Source organism: Leucopleurus acutus, assembly GCF_964270905.1.
Source record: "Leucopleurus acutus genome assembly, chromosome: 12".
Lineage (NCBI taxonomy): Eukaryota > Metazoa > Chordata > Mammalia > Artiodactyla > Delphinidae > Leucopleurus > Leucopleurus acutus.
This window is the reverse complement of record NC_139154.1, coordinates 43,100,997-43,124,049: the sequence shown is the minus strand read 5'-3', so window position 1 is coordinate 43,124,049 and position 23,053 is coordinate 43,100,997. Positions and strand designations below refer to the sequence as shown.

Below are 23,053 nucleotides of genomic sequence, written 5' to 3'. Positions count from 1 at the left end.
TTACCTTAAAAAAGAAAAAAAAGGCTTAAAAATTAAGAGAAGACAATCACGGAAAAATGAATAGAAATAAAGGAAACTAAAAGGAATTTAAACCATATAGGACTGAATGCCACTAGATGTCAGCAAAACGCTCCAAAAAATTATAGAAACATTTTTCTGAACTGCTAAACATTTTTCTTTACCTCAAAAAAAATATTCAAATTAGATGTAGAGATTACAAGGAATGAAGTTCCTTAATAGACTATAACCCATATAATAAAGGGGTTGATTGATATATAATTCCCTATTTCCTAAGTCATCTGAAACATTTTCAGTTTTAAAAATTCATGAATTATGCTCTCTGATAAGATGACAAAATTTAATATTTAATCAATATGCATTTATCTCACATCTATCATGCGTAAAATATGGAGGCAAATTGAAAGAATCATTATATTTATTCAATTTTTAGTCAAGTAGAACTACAAATTAAATAGAATGCTTACAAATAAACCAGTACAGACTAATGTACAATGGCACAAGAGCTATCTAGAATTCAGATATAGTCACGTGACTTATTATCCCAAAACCAAATAAATGAATAAGTAAGCCATTAGGCAGCTAAAATGTGTGTCATAAACATTTTCACTGAAACTCATACTTTATACATTACTGAGCATCTTTACCACATCTACACACACCAAAAAAAGGTCTAGTGATTCTTATAATGTGTTTATGTTACCCAGTTGTTCTAGTTACCACCTCAGAGCTTAATGTATAAAACAACTATTTTACCAAGTTCGTGCATCCTGCAGCTTAGAAATTTGGACATGATGGAGTTGGGTTGTCTCTGCACAATGCCCATGGCAAGGACAACTCAAATGGCTGGGTTCTAGAACTGTTGACAGGAATCCTTATACATGGTTTCTCCATGTGGCTTGGGTTTCCTCCCCAGCCTGCATGCTGAAAGTTGGATTTCTTTCATGATAGTCCAGGCAACCACATTCAACTGTTTCAGAAAATAAGGTGAAATCTGCATCACTGTTTATGACCCAGCCTTGCAAGGCCACATTGCATCACTTCTACCCTATGCTTTGATCAAAGCATTCACAAGCCTGTCCAGATCCAAGTGGTGAAGAATGGCAAGGTCACACTGGATAAAAGTATGTGAGATGGGAAATATTACTGTGACAATCTCAGGATAAAACAATGTAACACAGTCTTCACTCTGGCCACAACAATTCACAGCATTCCCATATGCAGAATACACTATGCCCTTCCCTAAGACCTCCAAAATCTCAATCTATTATGGCATCAGGACAGTCTTGAACCTCCAGGTCCAAGGGTAGATTAGGCTGCCAAGAGGAAGTTCCTCAAGTACAGCTCCTTTTGATCTGAAGACCTATGAAACAAAGTGGCATGTTACCCCACACATACTTAACATACAATTGTGGGACAAGCAACGAATAACTTCTGTAGGCACTCTCATTCAAAAGAAGGAGACCAGCAGGAATTCAGTGATTGCTTGGAAATCTCTTTAGCCTAGCTGGATTCCTCAAGCTCGTTAGGTACATTTTCAGTTTTCCATATGGTGGCAGTAACAATTTTGCTAAATTTTCTTTAACTGACAAATATTTCCAGTCTCCTTTCCTCCAGCTTCCAACATTTTCCTCAACTTCCTCAAAGCCCTCACTTGATAGCGTCCTTGAGGCTTGGTCAGGTTTCCTCTCTTCAAGGCCCTTTGGTTTCTACCCACTGCTCAGTCCAAAAGTTATGGCAGCCTCTCACTTCTGGTACCAAAACCTGTTCCAGTTATTATTTCAACTTACTCCAAAGCTTAGTGGTAAAAATAATGGTATTATTATGCTCACAGATTCTGTGAGGCAGAAATTCAGACAGGATAGAGCACTGCTTCACAATGTCTGGGCCTTATATAAACGTGATATTAAAATGGTCATTAATCTGAAACTACCAAAAAAGTGCCTAAACATTTCTTCTCCATGTGGCTTGGGTTTCCTCACAGCGTGGCAACGTCAGCGTAACTAGCCTTCTTACATGGCACCTCAGCATTAAGCACAAGTATTCCAGTGCACAAGTTAGAGGCACACAGCCTTCAGGACCAAGCCTCGGAAGTTACACAGCATCACTTCTCTACACTCTATGAAGAAGAGAATAAGGACAGGAGACAGCACTGTGGTCATTTTTGGAAAATAAAATCCTCTAATTTATCAAGAAATAAATAGTGAAGAAGACCAACGTACTATTGTCAACTACGCATAATGACGGAAGAACTAATGGCGGCAACATATCTTTGCTGCCTCTCAAAACCCTATTAAAATAACAGGGAAAAAATAAAAAGATAAACCCCAAGAGCAGAAAAATATCAGCAATGGAAAAAGAAAACTAGTTGATACCTATTCCAATGGTCTGATCTGGGCAGATTTTGCTAGGAGATGACTATGGAGATAAAGACATACTGTCTCATCCCTAGTTACAGTTTGTCTGCCATCTCCACCCAACTTTCCCTTCCTCTCTTTCCTCTTCTAGGAAGATAATAACTTTAGCCCAACTGCTCTGAAAACAGAATCATGGTAGAGGATGAGAGCCAATCATTTAATATCTGAAATAGCATCTCCAAGTGCATACCTTACAGTGAGGTTTTATTTTTATGAAGGAGGTGAGTGGATAAGTAATAACTAAACAAATACATACATACATACATACATAAAAAAGAAAAGAAGAAGGATTTACTGAGATTCTGTATAGAAGAAATTAGACCAGTGACCCCAAGCCCAACCCCAAATGCCTAGGTGATTACCTCTCCACTACTCAACAGAAGGTACGTTTATTCTCTAAAGCAGCAGTTCTCAAACTGTGGTCTGGGTACTACTAATGGGTCCCTGAAACCCTTTCTTACCTTACCAGTCGCTAAGGTAAGAACTATTTTCATAATAATACTAAGATGTGATTTGCCTTTTCCATTCTCATTCTCTCATGAGTACAGAATGGAATTTTCCAAGAACTACATGACGTGTGATATAGAAACAGACTGAAAGCAGAAGCAAACAGGGAAACCCAGCTATCCTCCACAAAGGCAGGCATTAAATTTACAAAAATTTAAAACAATGCCAATTCTTCTATTTGGTTTCAGAAGTATTTTCATAGAATTATGTTAGTCTTAAAATTACAATATAAAATTAAAATATAATTAGATTATTTTATAATGAATATTTTAAATCTTCAATTTTTTTTGACATAGTATATTTTGATAGATATAATCCACATAAACAAAAGCTCTTTGGGATCTGCAATAGTTTTTAAGATTATAAAGGGAACTTAAGAACAAAAGTTTCCAATCCACTGCTCTAGAGAAATTATACCAGAAAAAAGAGAGGCTCTTAATTTGGTAATGCCAAGCGCAACAGAAGGCATGGGTAACATACTGTGCTCAAAATTTGGAGACAAAATGAAATTCTGTACATGGAATCCATCGACCTGTTTCCTAATTTAGCTCCCAGATTGACAGCCTGGCATATATCCACCAAGCATATGAGGATTGTTAGCAGGGAAAACAGACCAAAGAGAAACCAACATAACAGAATGCTTTGCTCCTGTCAGATCATCCCTCAGCCCTTGAATGGAGAAGTTCCACTCTTGTTTTAAGTCCCTTCATTAATCAACATGAGTGGACCAAAAAAAAAAAAAAAAAAAAAAGATATTTGAGGAAAATCTCAGAACAAAACCAACAGTGTAAAGGGCAAAATAAAACTTAACATTTTTGCATCACTGAAACAAAACATAGATCTATAAAAAATAACCACAGGGAGATGAAAGATCCTTTCTCAGATGAGTAGGTGGCTCTAAGTCAAAGGGATCTTGTGAACCATCATGTATTCCGATGTATACACAATCTAAGTATGAAGCGCGTCCTGGTTGACAGAGAAAAGAAAAAAGCCTTTCATATGTGTGCCTTTACTTTCTTTTTCCTACCATACTGTATTTTTAACCTTTATTGAAGTATTTTATGAGTATACAAGAGTCTTTTGAACACATTCAATTATCTCAGCCTGTGTAATTGCTGCAATGCATTAGGTCAAGTAGCTGAGAGTGCTTCTAACAGCTTGCTCAATAGGTTGAGTAAAATGTGGACTTAATGGTGTCCTACATTGAAAATGAGACGTCCAAAATTCTGTTTGTATAATATAGAACAATGATTCTCAAATAGTGGCCCCCAGACCAGCAGCACCAGCATTACCTGGGGACTGCTTACAATTAAAATTCTCAGGCCTCCTCCAGAGCTACTAAATCAGAAATTCTGGCAGTGGGACCCAGAAATCTGTTTTAACAAATCCTCCAGGAGATATGATATATGTAAAAGTTTAAAAACCCCTGATATAAAAGAAATCCAAAGCCATGGGGATATAACAATCACATGTATTTATTATGTGAGCTGTTCACTGATTCCCTAGTCCCCAAGGAACATCCAAAGAACATTCTCTTCACAACTGACTTAAGAAATACACTGGAGCAAAGGCTCTGTAGTGACTTAACAGCATGCCAGGAATTAAAGTGAAATGTGCTGCCTTTATTCTGGGCTCACTATAATCATTAAGAATGATGGGGGGACTTCCCTGGTGGTCCAGTGGTAAAGAATCCGCCTTCCAATGCAGGGGGCACAGGTTCAATCCCTGGTCGGGGAACTAAGATCCCACATGGCACAGGGCAACTAAGCCCGCGCACCACAACTGCTGAGCCCACGCCTCAACGAGAGAGCCCGTGTGCCGCAAACTAATGAGCCCACGTGCTCTGGACCCTGTGTGCCACAACTACAGAGACCATGCACCCTGGAGCCCGTGCCACCACTAGAGAGAAAACCTGCACGCCACAACTAGAGAGAGAAAACCTGCATGCCACAACGAAAAGATCCTGCATGCTGCAACTAAGACCCGACACAGCCAAAAATATGAAGAAAATAAATAAATATTTTTAAAAAAGAATGATAGGGATTTCTTGAGGAGAGGTAGCTAAGATGGCAGAGTAGAAGAACACTGAAGTCACCTCCTCCCACAGACACACCAAAATTACAACTACTTACAGGAGCAACCATCTATGATATCAACCTGAAGACTAGCAGAGAATATTTTCAACAACTAAAGACATATAGATAGAAACTCAACGACACAGGTAGGAGGAGTGGAGACATGGTATAGTGAGGACCCATACCCCCACATCAGCAACCCACAAACAAGAGGAATATTACAATCACAGAGATCTCCTCCTTGAGGAGTGAGGTATCTGAGCTCTACATTGGGCTCCCCAGCCTAAAGGTACTGCACAGGGAAAATGAGGCCCCAGAACACCTGGCTTTGAAAACCAGCAGGGTTTTTGTTTGGAGCAGAGAGCTATAGGAAACAGAGACTTGATGCTTAAAGGTCACATGCAAAATCTCACATGCTCTGTATCCCAGCACATTGGCAGTGATCTGAAAGGACCCACTTGCTAATCTTAGAGTCTCCCAGAGAGATAGGAGGCAACAGGGAACTCCCCCTGGGGACACAGATGCTGGCAGCAGCCATTTGGAGACCTTGTTCTACCACGAGGACACTGGTGCTAGCAAGCACCATTTTGGATCCTCCCTCTAGCCAAGAAGTGTTGGTGGCTTACGTGCCCACCAGCAGGCTAGCACAAAACCTGAGCTCCCACAGGTCCCATAGCCAGCTACTTCAGGAGCCAGCCCCAGGCACCGACAGGCAGGCACCAGCCCCCAAACTCCAGTCAACACAGAAAGCCCTGCAAAGATTAAGGCCTGCCCTAGCCCCAAGCTGCCCCAGGCCACACTGACAGTGTAGCATCATGAACTACCCTCCTGTGGACCAGCACTAGCCCCAAGCCCCCTTGGGCCACATAGCCAACCACACAGGAAGCCTACCCCATCCTCCAGCAGGCCTAGAGCCACCTGATACACAGCCTTGCAGCCCACTGGGCCAGGGGACACCACCACCTACCACTGTGCCCACAGTAGTTGGCCCTGCCACAACAGAAGGGCCCAGGCAGCACACACAGGGGGCACTCTTAGAGCATATGGCTCTGGTGACCAGAGGGGAACATGCTGCTGGGTCCCACAGCACATCTGCTACATCAGACTACTTCTCCGAGATCAGGAAACGTAACCAACCTACCAAACATATAAATACAGAAAACTGAGCTGTCCAATGGTAAAATGAAAAACAAGGGAATTCAAGTCTTGGCTGTGAGAGTACTTGGAATTAGACTTACCCTATTAGAAACAACTGGACACAAAACCTAGAGAGAATATATAAAACTGTTTGCAAGCACCCATGAAGAGTTGTAATCCATGAGAAAGGGGACACACATGAAAGAATCCCTACATTCATCCAAGTTCTCTCTCTAGGAAAATTACATGGACCACAGTTCAAGAAATGTAGGCCAAGCACAGAACAGTAATTTCACGGAATTAAGGATGCGGAAATCAAAGTTCAAGGTGCCAGCTGGAATTTGGATGCCATAGTGAGGGCCAGAAAGAGTGAACCCCATTGGCTTGCATGGTAATTCCCAAGGTCCTTAGCCAAATCCTAAGATGCATATTTATCGGGCAAGACTCTAGTTGGTGTGGTTGTGTTAAGAGATTGAAATTGAGAAGAAATTCTGGAGGCACCAGAGTGCTTAAAAGATTTTGCATTTCAGGACAAACTAGAGTATAAGCACCCTGTAAAACAACCTGGGCACTCAGCAGTTGAGACCCAAGAAAGCTTATGCCACAGAAGTGGGGACCATGAATAAAGAGGAAAAACAAAACTGAATTAGATCTGTCCTTAAACTAAATCTTGATAGGATCCAAGTGATCCATTAGCAATTTATGTACCTACCAGAACAAAAACTTGCTTGGTGGAAGTAGAGAGTAACTCATAATCTATCAATTCAAATATTCTTAGTACGGTTGTTCTCCCTATTTGTTCAACAGACTGATAATACTGGAATCTACAGACTTTGAACCTTTACATCTTATGTGACGAAGTGTTTCAAACATTTCTGGACAAATCTTATTTTGTATTTCTGGAAGAATGTAACTCTTTTAGGCCACTTAACATCAATGGTCCCAAGTTGAATACTATTGAGAAATTTGTTTCTTATTATGCCATTTGACACTTCAAATCAGTGATCAACTTCCTATGATATTTAAAACAACCACATGAAGGTTGTGAAAGAAACTGTTTTCTTGCTTTTTGGAGTCTAGTTCATATACGTGTAATTACTTGAATACTGTTTGAGATCAGTAATTTGGCAGTGTAGTTGCCACTGATTTAGATGATCCAATGTAATCTCATTCAGGAGACTTGAAACACTAATGGTTTAGTCTTGGGAATTTTAACAGTTTACTGCCATCGTCCGACAAAAACAACAGCTGGTACAACTTCTGAAGCTGTGGTTTCAGTCTGTGTGAGTTCATACTGCATGTTTATTTTGGACAGTGTTCTGTTAAGCATGGTGTTTGTACTGGTTTAAATAAAATGTTAACATGAAAAAAAAAACTCGTAAGAAAAAAACAACATAACCCCAAAGCTACTACAATATACATCCACATCATCCACAATGTAATTTTAAAAATTAAAGCAAGAGGAATTCCCTGATGGCGCAGTGGTTAAGAATCTGCCTGCCAACGCAGAGTACACGGGTTCGAGCCCTGGTCCAGGAAGATCCCACATGCACTAAGCCCATGTGCCACTAAGCCCATGTGCCACAACTACTGAGCGTGCTGTGCTCTAGAGCCCGTGAGCCACAACTACTGAAGCCCGTATGCCTACAGCTAGTGCTTGGCAACAAGAGAAGCCACGCAATGAGAAGACTGTGCACTGCAACAAAGAGTAGCCCCCACTCGCCTCAACTAAAGAAAGCCCGTGCACAGCAACAAAGACCCAATGCAGCCAAAAATAAATAAATTTATTTAAAAAATTAAAGCAGGAAAAAGTGATCAATAAGCAAGAGAAAATAATCAGTTAAATCAGGCATCTATTCATGATAAAACTCTCAATAAACTGAGAACAGAAAGGACTTTCTCAACCTGATTAAGAGTTAAGACACCTATGACAAATATCATACATAATGGTGAAAAAACAGAAAGCCCTGCCTCTAATATAGACTACAAAGCATGGATGCCTGCTCTTACAACTTCTTTTCAACAATATATTGAAAGTTCTACCTACTGTAATCTGATGAGAAAAATAAAGACAAGCATCAAAACTGGAAAGGGAAGATTAAATTTTTAATTTATTTGCAAATGACACTATCCTGTATGCAGAAAATCCAAAGGAACACACAAATGCACCCATAATCACATGTGCAAATTAGAACAAACGAACAAATACAGAAAGGTCACCAGACACAAGATCTTTATTAAAAATCAACTGTATTCCTATAGATAAAAACGAACAACTGGAAAAATGAAATAAAAACTTTAGGATCAAAAGAAGAAAATATTTAGAAATAAAAGAAGTTCAAGACTTGTGCACTAAAAATTACAAACACTGTTGAGGGAAATTAAATAACAAATGGAGAAATATTCCCTGTTCACAAATTGGAAGACTCAATACTGTTAAGACAGCAACTCTCTCCAAATAAATCTACAGATTCAACCAACTGCTATAAAAGTTCTAGCTGGCTGTTTTGTGGAAATTTACCAGATGATCCTCAAATTCATATGGAAATGTAATGGAGCCAAAGGAGCCAAAAAAGACTTATCTTTCTGATTTCAAAAATACTCCAAAGATGGGCTTCCCTGGTGGCGCAGTGGTTGAGAGTCTGCCTGCTGATGCAGGGGACACGGGTTCGTGCCCCAGTCCGGGAAGATCCCACACGCCGCGGAGCAGCTGGGCCCACGAGCCATGGCCACTGAGCCTGCGCATCCGGAGCCTGTGCTCCACAACGGGAGAGGCCACAGCAGTGAGAGGCCCGCGTACCGCAAAAAAAAAAAAAAAAAATACTCCAAAGCTATAATAATCAAAGCAGTAAGGTACTGGCATGAGACTAGTCATATATATCAATGGAATAGAATTAAGAGTCCACAAATAAATCCTTACATTTTTGGTCAATTGATTCTGACCAACTGTCAAAGGTTCCATGACAACTCAGTAGACAAAAAATAGTCTCTGTTTCTAAAGATTTTTTTTTTTGATGTGGACCATTTTTAAAGTCTTTATTGAATTTGTTACAATATTGCTTCTGTTTTTTTGTCCGCGAGGCATGTGGGAACTTATTTCCCTGACCAGGGATCGAACCCACACCCCCTGCATTGGAAGGCGAAATCTTAATCACTGGACCACCAGGGAAGTCACAGAGTAGTTTTGTTTTTTTTTTTTTAATAAATAATGTTGTAAAAACTGGATATCCACCTGCAAAAGAGTGAAGTTAGACCCCACCTCACACCACATATAAAATTAACTCAAATTAGATCAAAGATCTATATATAAAAGCTGAAATTATAACTCTCAGAAAAACCCATGTAAATCTTCACCATCTTGGATTAGACAATGATTTGTTATATATGACACTGAAAGCAAAAGTGACAATAGAAAAACAGGTACACTGAACTCTACCAAAATTAAAAACACTTATGCTTCAAAAGTGCATCAATCCAGAAAGTGAAAAAATAACCTACAGAATGGGGAAAAATATTTGTAAACCATATAAAGGATATAGGCCTTGTAACCAGAATATATAAATAACTCTTGTTACTCAACAAAAATATTTTAATGGTGAAAAAATTTGGACATATTTATTCAAAAAAGATATACAAAATGACTAATAACCACATGACAAAATGCCCAAAATCATTAGTCATTAGTGAAAAGCAAATTAAAACCAGAAAGTAACATCTCACATACACTAATGTAGCAAGAATAAAAATGACAGGTAATAAATATTGACAAGGATACAGAAAACCAGGTACACACACATGACCAGGAGAAACGTAAAAATGGTAGTCACTTTGGAAAACAGTTCAGTGACTCTTTAAATGTTAAACATGAATTTACCATAGGATCCAATAATTCTACTCAGGTATATATCCAAGAGAAATGAACATATATATTCACATAAATGCTTGCATACATATCTTTTTAGCAGCATTAATCATAACAGTTGAAAATTACAGCCAAAACTTAGTATATTCACACAATGAAATACAGGGATTAACAATAAATGTGCAGCAGGAATGATACTGGATGATAAAACTGTTATAAAAATTATTTATGATGATAATCCACAATTTTTAAATTACCAAAAAGAATCATTGAATTGCACACCTGAAAAGGGTATATGATATGAAAACATGCCTCTGTTTTTTAAAATACAAAAATATGAAAATCAAAGAAAGATAACAACTAAAAAATTCACTGTTATTATAACCAAATTAACATAAATTAAAAGATATTAGAAAATAACTTAAAAAATGAAAACACTTCAAAATTTACAGGCTGCAGCTGAAGAATGCTTAAAAACAAGTTTGTTATGGAAATGATTAATACTATAAAAAGAGTTTTAATATAATCTAAGTGTACTTCCCTGGTGGTGCAGTGGTTAAAAATCCGCCTGCTAATGCAGGGGACACAGGTTCGAGCCCTGGTCCGGGAAGATCCCACATACTATGGAGCAACTAAGCCCATGTGCCACAACTACTGAGCCTGCGAGCCACAACTACTGAAGCCCGCATACCTAGAGCCCATGCTCCACAACGAGAAAAGCCACCGAGATGAGAAGCCCACACACGGCAACGAAGAGTAGCCCCTGCTTGCTGCAAGTAGAGAAAGCCCACACGCAGCAACGAAGACCCAACACAACCTAAAAAATAAAATAAAATAATCTAAGTCTCCATCTCATGAAGCTAGAAAAGCAAATCAAACACAGACTGGACAGCTACATGTAAAAGAATGAAATTAGAACACTCCCTAACACCATACACAAAAATAAACTCAAAATGGATTAAAGATCTAAATGTAAGGCCAGACACTATCAAACTCTTAGAGGAAAACATAGGCAGAACACTATGACATAAATCACAGCAAGATCCTTTTTGACCCACCTCCTAGAGAAATGGAAATAAAAACAAAAATAAACAAATGGGACCTAATGAAACTTAAAAGCTTTTGCACAGCAAAGGAAACCATAAACAAGATGAAAAGACAATCCTCAGAATGGGAGAAAATATTTGCCAATGAAGTAACTGACAAAGGATTAATCTCCAAAATTTACAAGCAGCTCATGCAGCTCAATATCAAGAAAACAAACAACCCAATCCAAAAATGGGCAGAACACCTAAACAGACATTTCTCCAAAGAAGATATACAGATTGTCAACAAACACATGAAAGGATGCTCAACATCATTAATCATTAGAGAAGTGCAAATCAAAACTACAATGAGGTATCACCTCACACCAGTCAGAACGGCCATCATCAAAAAATCTACAAACAATAAATGCTGGAGAGGGTGTGGAGAAAAGGGAACACTCTTGCACTGTTGGTGGGAATGTAAATTAATACAGCTACTATGGAGAACAGTATGGAGGTTCCTTGAAAAACTAAAAATAGAACTACCATACGACCCAGCAATCCCACTACTGGGCATATACCCTGAGAAAACCATAATTCAAAAAGAATCATGTACCAAAATGTTCACTGCAGCTCTATTTACAATAGCCAGGACATGGAAGCAACCTAAGTGTCCATCAACAGATGAATGGATAAAGAAGATGTGGCACATATATACAATGGAATATTACTCAGCCATAAAAAGAAATGAAATTGAGTTATTTGTAGTGAGGTGGATGGACCTAGAGTCTGTCGTACAGAGTGAAGTCAGAAAGAGAAAAACAAATACCATACGCTAACACATATAAATGGAATCTAAAAAAAAAAAGGTTCTGGTGAACCTAGGGGCAGGACAGGAATAAAGACGCAGACGTAGAGAATGGACTTGAGGACAGGGGAAGGGGAAGCTGGGACGAAGTGAGAGAGTGGCATGGACATATATACACTACCAAATGTAAAATAGATAGCTAGTGGGAAGCAGCCGCATAGCACAGGGAGATCAGCTCGGTGCTTTGTGACCACCTAGAGGGGTGGGATAGGGAGGATGGGAGGGAGACGCAAGAGGAAGGAGATATGGGGATATATGTATATGTATAGCTGATTCACTTTGGTATAAAGCAGAAACACACCACTGTAAAAGCAATTATACTCCAATAAAGATGTTAAAAATATTACCTTGAATGTTTAAATACTGATATGTTACAGTAGGCTGAATCTATGAGAAATTTAAGCCAATTTTCTAAATATAAGAGGCAGCAACTTCTATAACTAAAATAATGCTGCTAGGCCATTTCTAACACAACGTCTTTTACTCTGAATTAAGTTTAGCAGAGGATTACTGTGACTCATTATGTATAGTCTGGATTCCAAATACAGAAAGGGACAGATTCTAAAAGTTTTCACACATAAAATCCAGAATTACTATTTTCACTCACGAAATAATTCAGGAAGTTATCCATAATACTTTCTAGAATAGTGGTTCTCAACCTTGGCTCTACACTAGAATCACCTGGGGAACTTTAAAATCCTAATGGCAAGGCCATAGCCTGACCAATTAAAACAATCTCTAAAAGTGAGACCCAGGCATCAGAGTTTTAAAAAACGTCCTTTCTTAATGCCAATGCAAAGCCTAGGTTGAAAACCACTGCTGTTAGAGCCCCTCTGGTAACATTTTTAATAGGCGAGAGAGTTTCTCAAGTACAATATTTATTGATTATCTTCAAACAAGAACTACTAGAACCATTTTCCTCTAGACTCAGAGAGCCCGCAGGCAATAACAGCAGCAAACAGCAGTGGTTACTACTGCCCTTGGACAAGTAATACAGGTGGAAGGAGCTCGGATGGTACTCAAGACAAATAAATCAGTGTATGTTGTTTTCTTTTGTTTTGTTTTAAAACTATAATTATAGCAAACTTATCAGTCTATTCTTAGTCCGTAAAACCATATTTCTTTTATTTGTCTCACTGAAGTTATGATTTTTCCTTAAATGGGACCTCAAATTTTTTAAGAAGTATAATTTGTTTGATTCCCTGACTCCTTTTATAACTGCTACTTTCACACTTTAATTCACTTTTTGATTCACCGTGTGCTAAGGAATGCAGGAAGTGAGATAGAAATGGGGACCAAAAGTGGGATCTTAAAGAATCTGACAGGAAAAACAAAGAAGGCAGAAACATACACAGGTAAAGGAACAATAAAAGATATGTAAGTGCCAAAATGTATGGACTGATCATCAAGAGTTTTATAGAAAAACTCTTCCTCAAATAAACTATTTTTTTAAGTATAAATAATGAATAAAAGTAGACTTTGGAATTGGAGAAATCTGAGTTTAAATTTTCAGTTCCTTACTTACCAGCTTTATATGCACGGGAAATTTACTTAATTTCCCTGAGCCTTATCCATAAAATAGTGATAATAACTTTGGGGGAGAGGGGTACTGCTTCCCATTCCCGATCTTCCTTCCATGTCGAAGTATTCATGATTGAGGCACACTCCTAGCATAACAATTCTCTGGTCTCTTTCCTCCCTTATACACAAGGAGTAGAGGCAATCTGACTGGTCCATTTACAATGAGAAAGATCTATGTTGGATTAGCCTCTTCCTCCTCCCTCTCTCCCTTTATAGAGATAACTACCTCAAGCTGTAAGGTTTACATGGGTAAGCCCCCATATGGAGAAACACTCCTCTGTGCCTGTGTGGTAAGTCTAGTTTATTGATTCAATATTGGTGAACCCATTTGCCCATGGATATAAGCCACATTCATCATTTTTTTTTTTTAATAAATGTGGTATGTTGCTCATCAATTGTCTTTCTCCTTGTCTCTCTGTAAAGTGGTTTATGAATTCAGGCAAAGAAGCAGGATACTAGTTATTAGAGTCCATTTTAAACCTTAATATCAACCTACTTTATAGAATTGTGGTAAGTTTTAAATGAGCTAATACACATAAATCACCACACAGTACCTGGAACACAGTAAATAAGCACTCTACTATGATAAAAGAGTGATAAAAGAATGATTCAAAAATAAGAAAAAAGGGCCAATTTTAAAGCATTGATCAATTCACTATAAAACATCTAATATGAATTCAAATGAAATCCTCTTTCTAAAATACATCAACAAAAACACGACACCTCCATTCATTCACAGAATGTAACCGGCTATGATACTAGTTATAATATGGAATAATATACCAATTTACAGGCAGAACAAACATTCATTAAGCAGAGAACATTCTTTATAGCCTACAAAATCCTCACTAATCCATACAGAAAACGAAATACAATATGCATAAGCCAAATTGACAATACTCTAGCACGTAAAAATATTAAAATTTTAACAGTATTTTAGAATCAATTTGATGTCTAAAAATTTTCAGATGAAATGTGCTGGAGTCAGCTTATTCTGTAAGTTCAACTGCATTATCATTATGCTGAGAATCACACTCAAAAAACCTGAAGATATATTTAATCTGATAAGAAACATAATAGAAAACTGATTCTTCAAAATGAGCCCAGGAAGCTCTCTAATAGTAGCAAGATCAACCTGAGATCTATGGACCTTCAGGAGTTTTGTGAAATCCCTGAAATGTGTAAAATGTCATGCATGTGTGCACGCATATGTGGTTCAAACCCTCTACTTTCATTACATTATCAAGGGTCACCATTCAAAAAAGGTAAAAATAGCGAAGCATCATTTTATAATTCAAGTGATCACTTCTAGTTATCCATTTATTCAAATTTTTTAGTAAAATCTTGCAGGATATTTTCAACTTGAATAATTTTAGTAAATAACAAACTTCTAAAGAATCAAAAATCTACAAAAGTTACAGAAAATCTTTTTTTTTAAATGGCTACTTACCTTTCAAATGTTCTGATATTTTTTTTTTATTAACGTGCAATGCTTTTTCTGCTGTTCTCAAGTCCATTGTATTATTTTCCTGTACTCCACTTGGTAGTTTTTCAGAAATGTTTTCAATGCAATTGGTGTTATCATTCAAACCATTAGGTAGTTCCCAAAATGAAGCTGCTGCACATGTATCAAATGCAGTGGTACTTCAGGGATTATGTTTTCCACTACCAACCTTCTTCCTCAGTGTTAAATTTCTAGAATGTAATCTTTTACTAATATGGCTTTTCTTTAAGAGGTTCTTACAGACATCTTTCCTCTTTATAGTTTTCTGCCTTTTCAGCTTTTGCTTCTCAGTGCACATACAATTCATACTTTCTCTTTTGTAATAACTTTGATCTAACAATTGGCAAACAGGCTTACTCTTTGATTTATATTGGATTTTAGTAGGTCCAGCAGCAGTAACTGCATTGAGATGATCTGAATCTTTAGAATAAATTGCAAGAACAGAGTCAACTAACATATCTGCCAAAGTATTTTTCTCATGAATGATATCTACCTTCAGTTTTGTTTCAAAACTGTATTCCCTAAACTGAAAAACTAAGCCTGGTTTACTCAGGAAATCTTGAAAAAAACTTTTGGCTTCTTCATTCCAATGCTTCCCTTTAGCAGGTAAGATACCATATAAGATGCAAGGATAACTTAGCCTCAGCAAATTCAGAAGTTCCTCAGAAACAACTTTAAGATTTTTTATATCTGAATAAAGTATGTAAACAGAAAATCCATAGTCAATCAATACAAGAAGACTGATCAGAGACTTAAGAAATTTCTACCCTATTCCACTGATCTTCCAATTCATATTTGAACAAACAACTTAGAACCTGGAATTACGTGCTCTTGAGGCACTGTTTCTAAGTCTTCTGGTAGATCAGAAAGCAACATAGAGATTTCATTATGTCAAAGAAATCTTCTAACTGAACAAAGAAGTCTGATGGATCAGAAACAGCAGTGGCAATACCAGAATATTGCCCACCATTTTGGAATTCTGACCAAGTAAATGATCTTATTGTACATGTGATACAGGAGTCTTAGATTCGACGTTGAAAATAACTTCTGAAGATCTAAATTTGTTTTCTTCAACATGAACTGTATTTAAATTTAAATATTCCAAAAGTAACAGGCCATCTATCAAAATTTCTACTTCCCAGGCAGAGTCTAAATATTTCAGAAAAAGGATGTTTATTTCCAAATGAGCAACTAAGCACACAATGGACTCAAATGGCAATGTTCCTAAAATGTTCAAACCAAATCCATTTACAAGGCACAGCTTGTCTTGGAATATTTCTGCTTTCATTAATAAACACCTTGGTATTACATAAGGGCACTATTTCATACCTACCATGATCTACTAAAAAAACAAGCACTTTCTTATCAACACACTTTTTTCCTACTTTTGATTGATACCACTTCAAAGTTTTTTTAGATATTACCAAGCATTCTAAGCCTTTTTCAATATTTGCCATTGATAAAAAAGAGGGTTTTTTTACTCCTTTAGTAATTAATACTGTTAAATCTGATAAAATCTTTTTATTTTTAGATAACTTCACATAAAATATCCCACATTTTGCAACATAAAGTATTTCAGCCTTTTCAAGTTGTCCAGGTTTTAACTCTTCAAAAGGAATATTAACCAGTTGTTGGTAGGATGGTTGAAGGATCATAGAACCTTCATACTCATTTGATAGTCCTTCCTTCCTTTCTTTATCAATAGGGCTCACCTTTTGAGAGACAACCTTAGGGATTTGCAATACTGTTTTCTGTAGTTTTGAACATGCTGTCCATTTCAGTAGTTCATTAATGACACATTTTCATCACAAATTATATTTACTTCCCATTTCTGTTCATGCTTTTTCAAAAACTCACAAGAAACTGTTTTATTACTCTTGAATCAAAATAATCCACAGTTTTGCTGTACCATATTTCATCAGGCTCATTCCACTTTACTCCACTAAGGAAAGAATGAACTCCTAGCTGAGGAATAGTTAAGAATTCCTTCTTAATTTCATAAATTTTTGATGTGTTTACTACTCCAATGTTACCATAGTCAATAAATTCCACTTCAAAAGAATTTCCTAGTAAAATTTTCTTAAAATGGCATTGTCACCAGAGTATTCTGCAACTACAAGATCTCCCACCACAGGTTTGACTGATTTTCTCTCTTTCACTGTATTGGCTCTTCTTGCATTTAGAGCATCCGCTAGGCTCATGATTACATTTTCAGTCTCGGCAAGCTGAATATGGAAACTTGCTGGATTACTTATATTAGAAACATATTCTTTAACTTTGGCATTCAAGTAAATTTTGGGTTGAGGAAGGTCTTTAATCTGTGGTCTAGCATGATTATATGTGTTTTGTGAGGCTGCCTGATTTAATTCTCTGATAAAAGACTGTGATACAACCCTTACTGATTTCTGGTCCACATCACTTTCATCAAGAATATGTGCAGACCCAGGGGCAATTTTTACACCTTTATTTTTAAATCCATCATTCAAAGACTTCTTCACCTTGTTTTTTGACACAAGTTCAACTTTATAACAAACTGATGGTTTCAAAAGCCTGCCATATATACTTTTGGAATTCATTAACTGATCTATTTTGCTTTCAGAATATGTTATTAGACTAGTTTTACTTATTGTACTATGGTGATAATTGTTTTCTATTTTGCCTTTCAAGGAAACAGCAAGTTTCTCATTTGTTTTAGGACGCTTTTCCACACATTGTGCTTGGTCACAATGTTTTTCTCCATAAGCATGAATCAACATTTTATTTTCTGATTTATATGTTGATATCCATCATATAAGTCTACACCAAGCTGGCCATCTGGCTCCTTGGACAATATTATTGCCCTTAATGGTTTTCCCAAAAAATTATCTTCAAACCAGCTATTGATTTCTGCTGGAATATCTACATCTCTAAGATCTGACAAAAAACATTTAATAGCTTGCATAGGTGTAAACAGCAACTCTGATAACTCATCTGAAACATCCCTCAACATACTTTCTTCTACTAATTGCTTATTTCCAAAGTCCACAAAATATACCAGGAAGTCAGATAATGAACCTGTCGGCATCACTAAAGCTCTATAAGGGAGACCATCCTCTACATACTTAAATATACACAATCTCATTTTACTAAAATCAGATTTGTTGCACTGACTGAGGTTACTAATCTCTGTGATTTTTGTTTCTGTCATCTCTAAGTCTTTATTATTTCTACTAAGTTGGCAATAAAACTTTTTGGGACTATATATGTGAGATATATATATTTCTTCCTCACTTCCAATTTTTATATTGAAGGAAGAATAACTGTAAAGACTAACTGAAGATGGAAATGGCTTTGATACTGTACTATACTGTGCAGAGCCATGATTATTAAGAAATTCTCTTGCACTAGCAAATGGAGATTGTAAATCCACCAAATTACATAAACAGTTTGGATATATAAGAACTAAGGCATAGATGACACAAGTCAATAACCCTCTAAATGAAGAAATAAAATTCCCAAGGTCTCTGCATGCTTCTCTCGTCCAATTGAATACTTTACAACTAATGGGTTCAACTAAATGGTTAAGACTTCATCTGAAGGCCTGACCTTCTAAAACAAGGAAACATGGTTTAAAAGCAGAAAAATCTTTAATTAAAACTCTTTCCTGGTAACCATAATCAACAAGTACCACATCAAATTCTTTTTTTTTGCGGTACGCGGGCCTCTCACTGTTGTGGCCTCTCCCGTTGCGGAGCACAGGCTCCGGATTCGCAGGCTCAGCGGCCATGGCTCACGGGCCCAGCAACTCCACGGCACGTGGGATCTTCCCAGACCGGGGCACGAACCCATGTCCCCTGCATCGGCAGGCAGACTCCCAACCACTGCGCCACCCGGGAAGCCCCCAACATCAAATTCCTTTTTTGATACTTGAGTCAAAATAGCAGCTCTATACCACTTCCCATCTTTAGAATACTTAGCAACACAAGCAATCTGCCCAATCTGATAAAGATCAGAATGAACACTATAATAATCCTGAAGTTGTTCCAATAATTCAGTAATTTTAAGTCTGCTAACTTACATTGCAGCTGGCATGAGAAGTCACCTGGGCCATAATAGTAAAAACACTTAACTTCAAGGACTGTTCCTGGTTTAAATACATATTCTTTATAAGGCCATGGTGACTCACGTCTCACAGACAAGGTGAAAGGGTTTTTTAAATCTAGGAAGTTAACAGCTGGGGACTTTAACAAAGAAAAGTTACTTCCTTTTAGCTTATCTGAATGGTACTTTTCAGGTTTAGGTCCTTCAAGAAGGGCAGATATAACTTTCTTAATATTTACTTTGTTTTTAGATTTTAAATTTAACACTGAATATTCACTTACAGATTTTGGACAACATTCTGGTTCTACTTCCCAATATTCTGCATATCCAGCTTGTAACATAAGAGAGACAACATCAATAGTTTCTGAGGCTTCAATATTCTGAATATTTACAGTATACTTCTTTGAAGCAAAATTGCTTTGTTCAAGACAATTTTTTAAAAATAATCAACTGCTACCTTCATCCATAAATCTTCAACGGGAAATATATATATGCAAGTGAACAACACATGGCTAAGGCAGGCAACTCACAAAACTCTGGAAGCAAAATTTTTACATCAAAAAATGGTATGGAATCAGTATTTCCGTAATCCAAGAAATAAACATTAATTTTATAACCATTAATTTCAGTAATGACAGCTCTATAAAAACGTCTGTCCTTGCTGTATCTAGCACAACAAAATAATCCAGGTTCTGGAATTCTTAGAATCAGTTCATCATTTTCACACAAATCATAAAATTTGTTTATATTTTTCATTATATCTTGAAATTCATTTTGATGTTCATTAGTACATATCCAGAAATTTGATGGGTTTAATACATATGCTACAAAAGCTATGTAGATAGCTTCTATCTCCATTTCTACAGTTTTAATAGGAAAATCTACTTTCAAAGTGTCTTTTTTATTTAGAGAATCTATCGATCATTCAGTATTTGCAATAAAACTCTCAACTGCAAAGCTGTTTACATCTGAGGCACTAGTCTCCCTCAACATATTTGAGATTTTTGAATCAGACACTGGACAAAGTACTTGGATGCCTACGGTCTTTAGCAGACACTTAGAAGTAATTGTAGACTCTTGAGTTTGTAATGTTACATAATACAAATGCTCATCCTTACTGAACCAATCAAGGTGTGCATATACTATTTGTCCTAACAAGGCTTGTTTAAATACACTTAGCTGAAATTTTCTTGCATCTCTGGACTGTGTAAATATGTCAGAGAACACGGAAATGAAAATAATGGTACTAAAATAAAATCCTGTTTAAGTTTCTTTACGTGAATTGAGGGTATAGCCTCACTACTGCCATAATCCATAAACCAAATTTTCACTTGATTATTGGGCAAGAAGAATTGCTGAAGAATTGGGCAAGAAGAATTGCTGAAGAATTCCTCTATGCCACTGTCCATTTCTCCTTTTGGCAACACAAAGTACTCCAAAATTATCACATGTGGGACTACCTTCTTGACTGATAATATCATAATGCAAAGTCAAACACACTGTCAAGTTTTCTAACTCGGGAATCCATTTAATTAGTTGGCAATAAAATTTACTTGGGCTCACGGCAGATGATACTTTTACACTTTCAATGCTGCCTACTGACAAAGATGGTTGCAAATTATCCAGAACACGTTGAATATCAAGTAAGTATAAGTATTATTACTTAATGATAATTCAGGTCTTTTATGTTGTAATGAATCTGGCATTTGTTTGGGGAATTCTTTTACCATTTCCACAATAAGACAAAATGAATCTCCATCAGTAAGTCTCCCTAATTGTAATTCAAGAACCTGGGATATAATTTTTGGCACTTCAAGAAGAATCATCTGAAGAGGCAAAATAGCTCGTACACAACCTTTCACTTGTAGTCCTACCAATGACTTGAAGTAATTCAAAGCCTTAGGACACCATTTTCCCCCAGTTGGTAATATGTTGGCAAAAATGCCAAACATTACCCATGGTGGTAGATCAAATAAGTTGCCACAGGCTGAAGCAACCTGCATACTGTCAACTCTCAGTTCTTCTCCGCGATCTATGAGGAGCACAGTATACAGATCATTTTTCTTTTCCACAACTCTTCCTCTCTGCCATTCTCCTGATATTCTTTCTTCTACCAAACAAAATTCATCAATGTCCACATTATTTTTTACTTTTGGAATATGCTGTATTTCCCTCTGCAATATGTGGTAGTCAAACTCACATTCACTATTATTTCTGCCTTGAAATTTCACCAGAACGTCCTTGGGAAAACATTCTATATGTGATATTGTCAGATTCACATCTAAAAATGTTGGTAACAGAGATGTAGAATCCATTTTCTAAAAAGCAAATAATAAGTACCTATTAGCTTCTGGACAGACAGCTGTCAAAATTAAATGAAATTAGCCTTATAGTATATAAACACAAATCTTAAAAATAATTCTTTGCCTGCATTTACCAAACTGAACATGTTGGTAAAAGTTATATACACTGGACAAGATGAAGAGAAACAAAATGCATTTAACTGTTCACTGCCTTCCACACTTTCAAAAAATTCCATCGAAACAACCAAAAGAACATAAAAAATAGGGAGAATATATATAATCACTGGAAAACAGAAAAAAGCAATATTTTTCAGAGACTAACAAATTTCTACTAGATATTGGACTGATATGGTATAATAAAAGGAAGCCAAATAAACACTACTGGAAAAACTCCTCCCCTCCTGTAAGAAAACTACTTTCCCTCATTCAGACCTCTTCCAACAACCCCTAATTCAAGGGGGTGAGTGCTAGAAGCAAGGTTGGATGGTGAACCAACAGGGGACACACTGTTCACACTCCCCACTCTGTGTCAATTAGCAATATTTGGGACCCTATCAGCATCATTATACAACTCCAGGATTCTTCTCTGAGGGCAACTGGCTGAGTCCCGGACACCAGTAAGGAAAGACAGGCATGGAAAGACCCTGAGGCAGGTTAAGTACATCAAGGCCTTGTCACTGACATGGGTACCCACAGAAAGTATGGAGGGAGGGGGAGAGGAAAAGAAATCTTTAGCACAGAGGCAAAGCTCTCTACTACAACTATGGCTCCAGCTAATTTTCTCTAGATTGCTGGGATCCTAAAAACTGTAATGCAAATATTCAAGAAGTATAAAATAGTCCCCAAATTCAGGTAAGAACCAACACAGCCCAACTCCCTCTAGACTCTGAGTTAATAGTTGACAATTTCTTTCTATGAGGATGAGAGAGAGAAAGTACTAGAGCTAAACAAATGAGGGAACCACTTAAAAGAAACCAAGGAAATGCTCCCCTCAGGAATAAATGTATTGAAGGAAAGAGCAAAAAAAATTGTTTTTCAAAAGTCTGATTCCTGTTTTTAAAAAGCCCAAAAGAGAATAATGCATTTTTATATGACTAAGTAGTCATTAAGATGCAACAACTGAAATTAGGAAAAACTACACACACGTAAGATTCAAAACTGCAAAGGGGAAAGCCAACACAAAATAAAAATAAATAGACTAAAAAAAATAATAATAATAAAAAAATAAAAAAAATAAATAGACTACAAGAATATTTTGAGAGAATACCCAAAAACTCAGAAGAAAAGGATAAAAAGATGGAAGAGGAGCATGAAGGACAGGAATATAAAACCTTATCAAAGTATAAATGTGTTATCTCAGAGATAAAGTAACAGAAGCCATTTCTAAGACTTAAGACCCAAGTCCACAAAGTGAAACAGGCCACTGGAAAGCTAGAGAAAAAGGTACAACTTAGGGTTTTCTGGGTACTGAGTATCGTTTTTATTTCCTCCTAGATAATTAATTTGGTGTGATAATCAGCATGGTTTGATCTATACAGATTCCAGACAACTCACTTGACCCTGGAGTCTTTAAGAATAAAAATCAATGAGCGATATACACTAAAGATTCAGATCAGAATAAGCCGCCATTATTTAAAGTCACAGGTCTCTACTCAATTCCCAGACTTTAGTCAGTT

General features: G+C 36.9%; 1 protein-coding gene across 1 annotated transcript; it reads right to left on the bottom strand.

The window, feature by feature from the left end:
• Positions 1–14,936: 14,936 nt before the first annotated feature.
• On the bottom strand, positions 14,937–21,389 carry TDRD15 (tudor domain containing 15; the record flags this gene model as incomplete). The annotated part of the gene is given in 20 exon segments (XM_082852313.1): positions 14,937–15,749; positions 15,751–15,803; positions 15,805–15,875; positions 15,878–16,003; positions 16,006–16,207; positions 16,209–16,798; positions 16,801–16,869; positions 16,872–17,078; positions 17,081–17,749; positions 17,752–18,562; positions 18,566–18,672; positions 18,864–19,026; positions 19,029–19,477; positions 19,480–19,510; positions 19,514–19,564; positions 19,567–19,995; positions 19,999–20,273; positions 20,276–20,420; positions 20,422–20,718; positions 20,721–21,389. Coding segments are annotated over 20 exon segments (6,027 nt in total). The 3' UTR covers positions 14,937–15,136.
• Between the last annotated feature and the right edge of the window lie 1,664 nt (positions 21,390–23,053).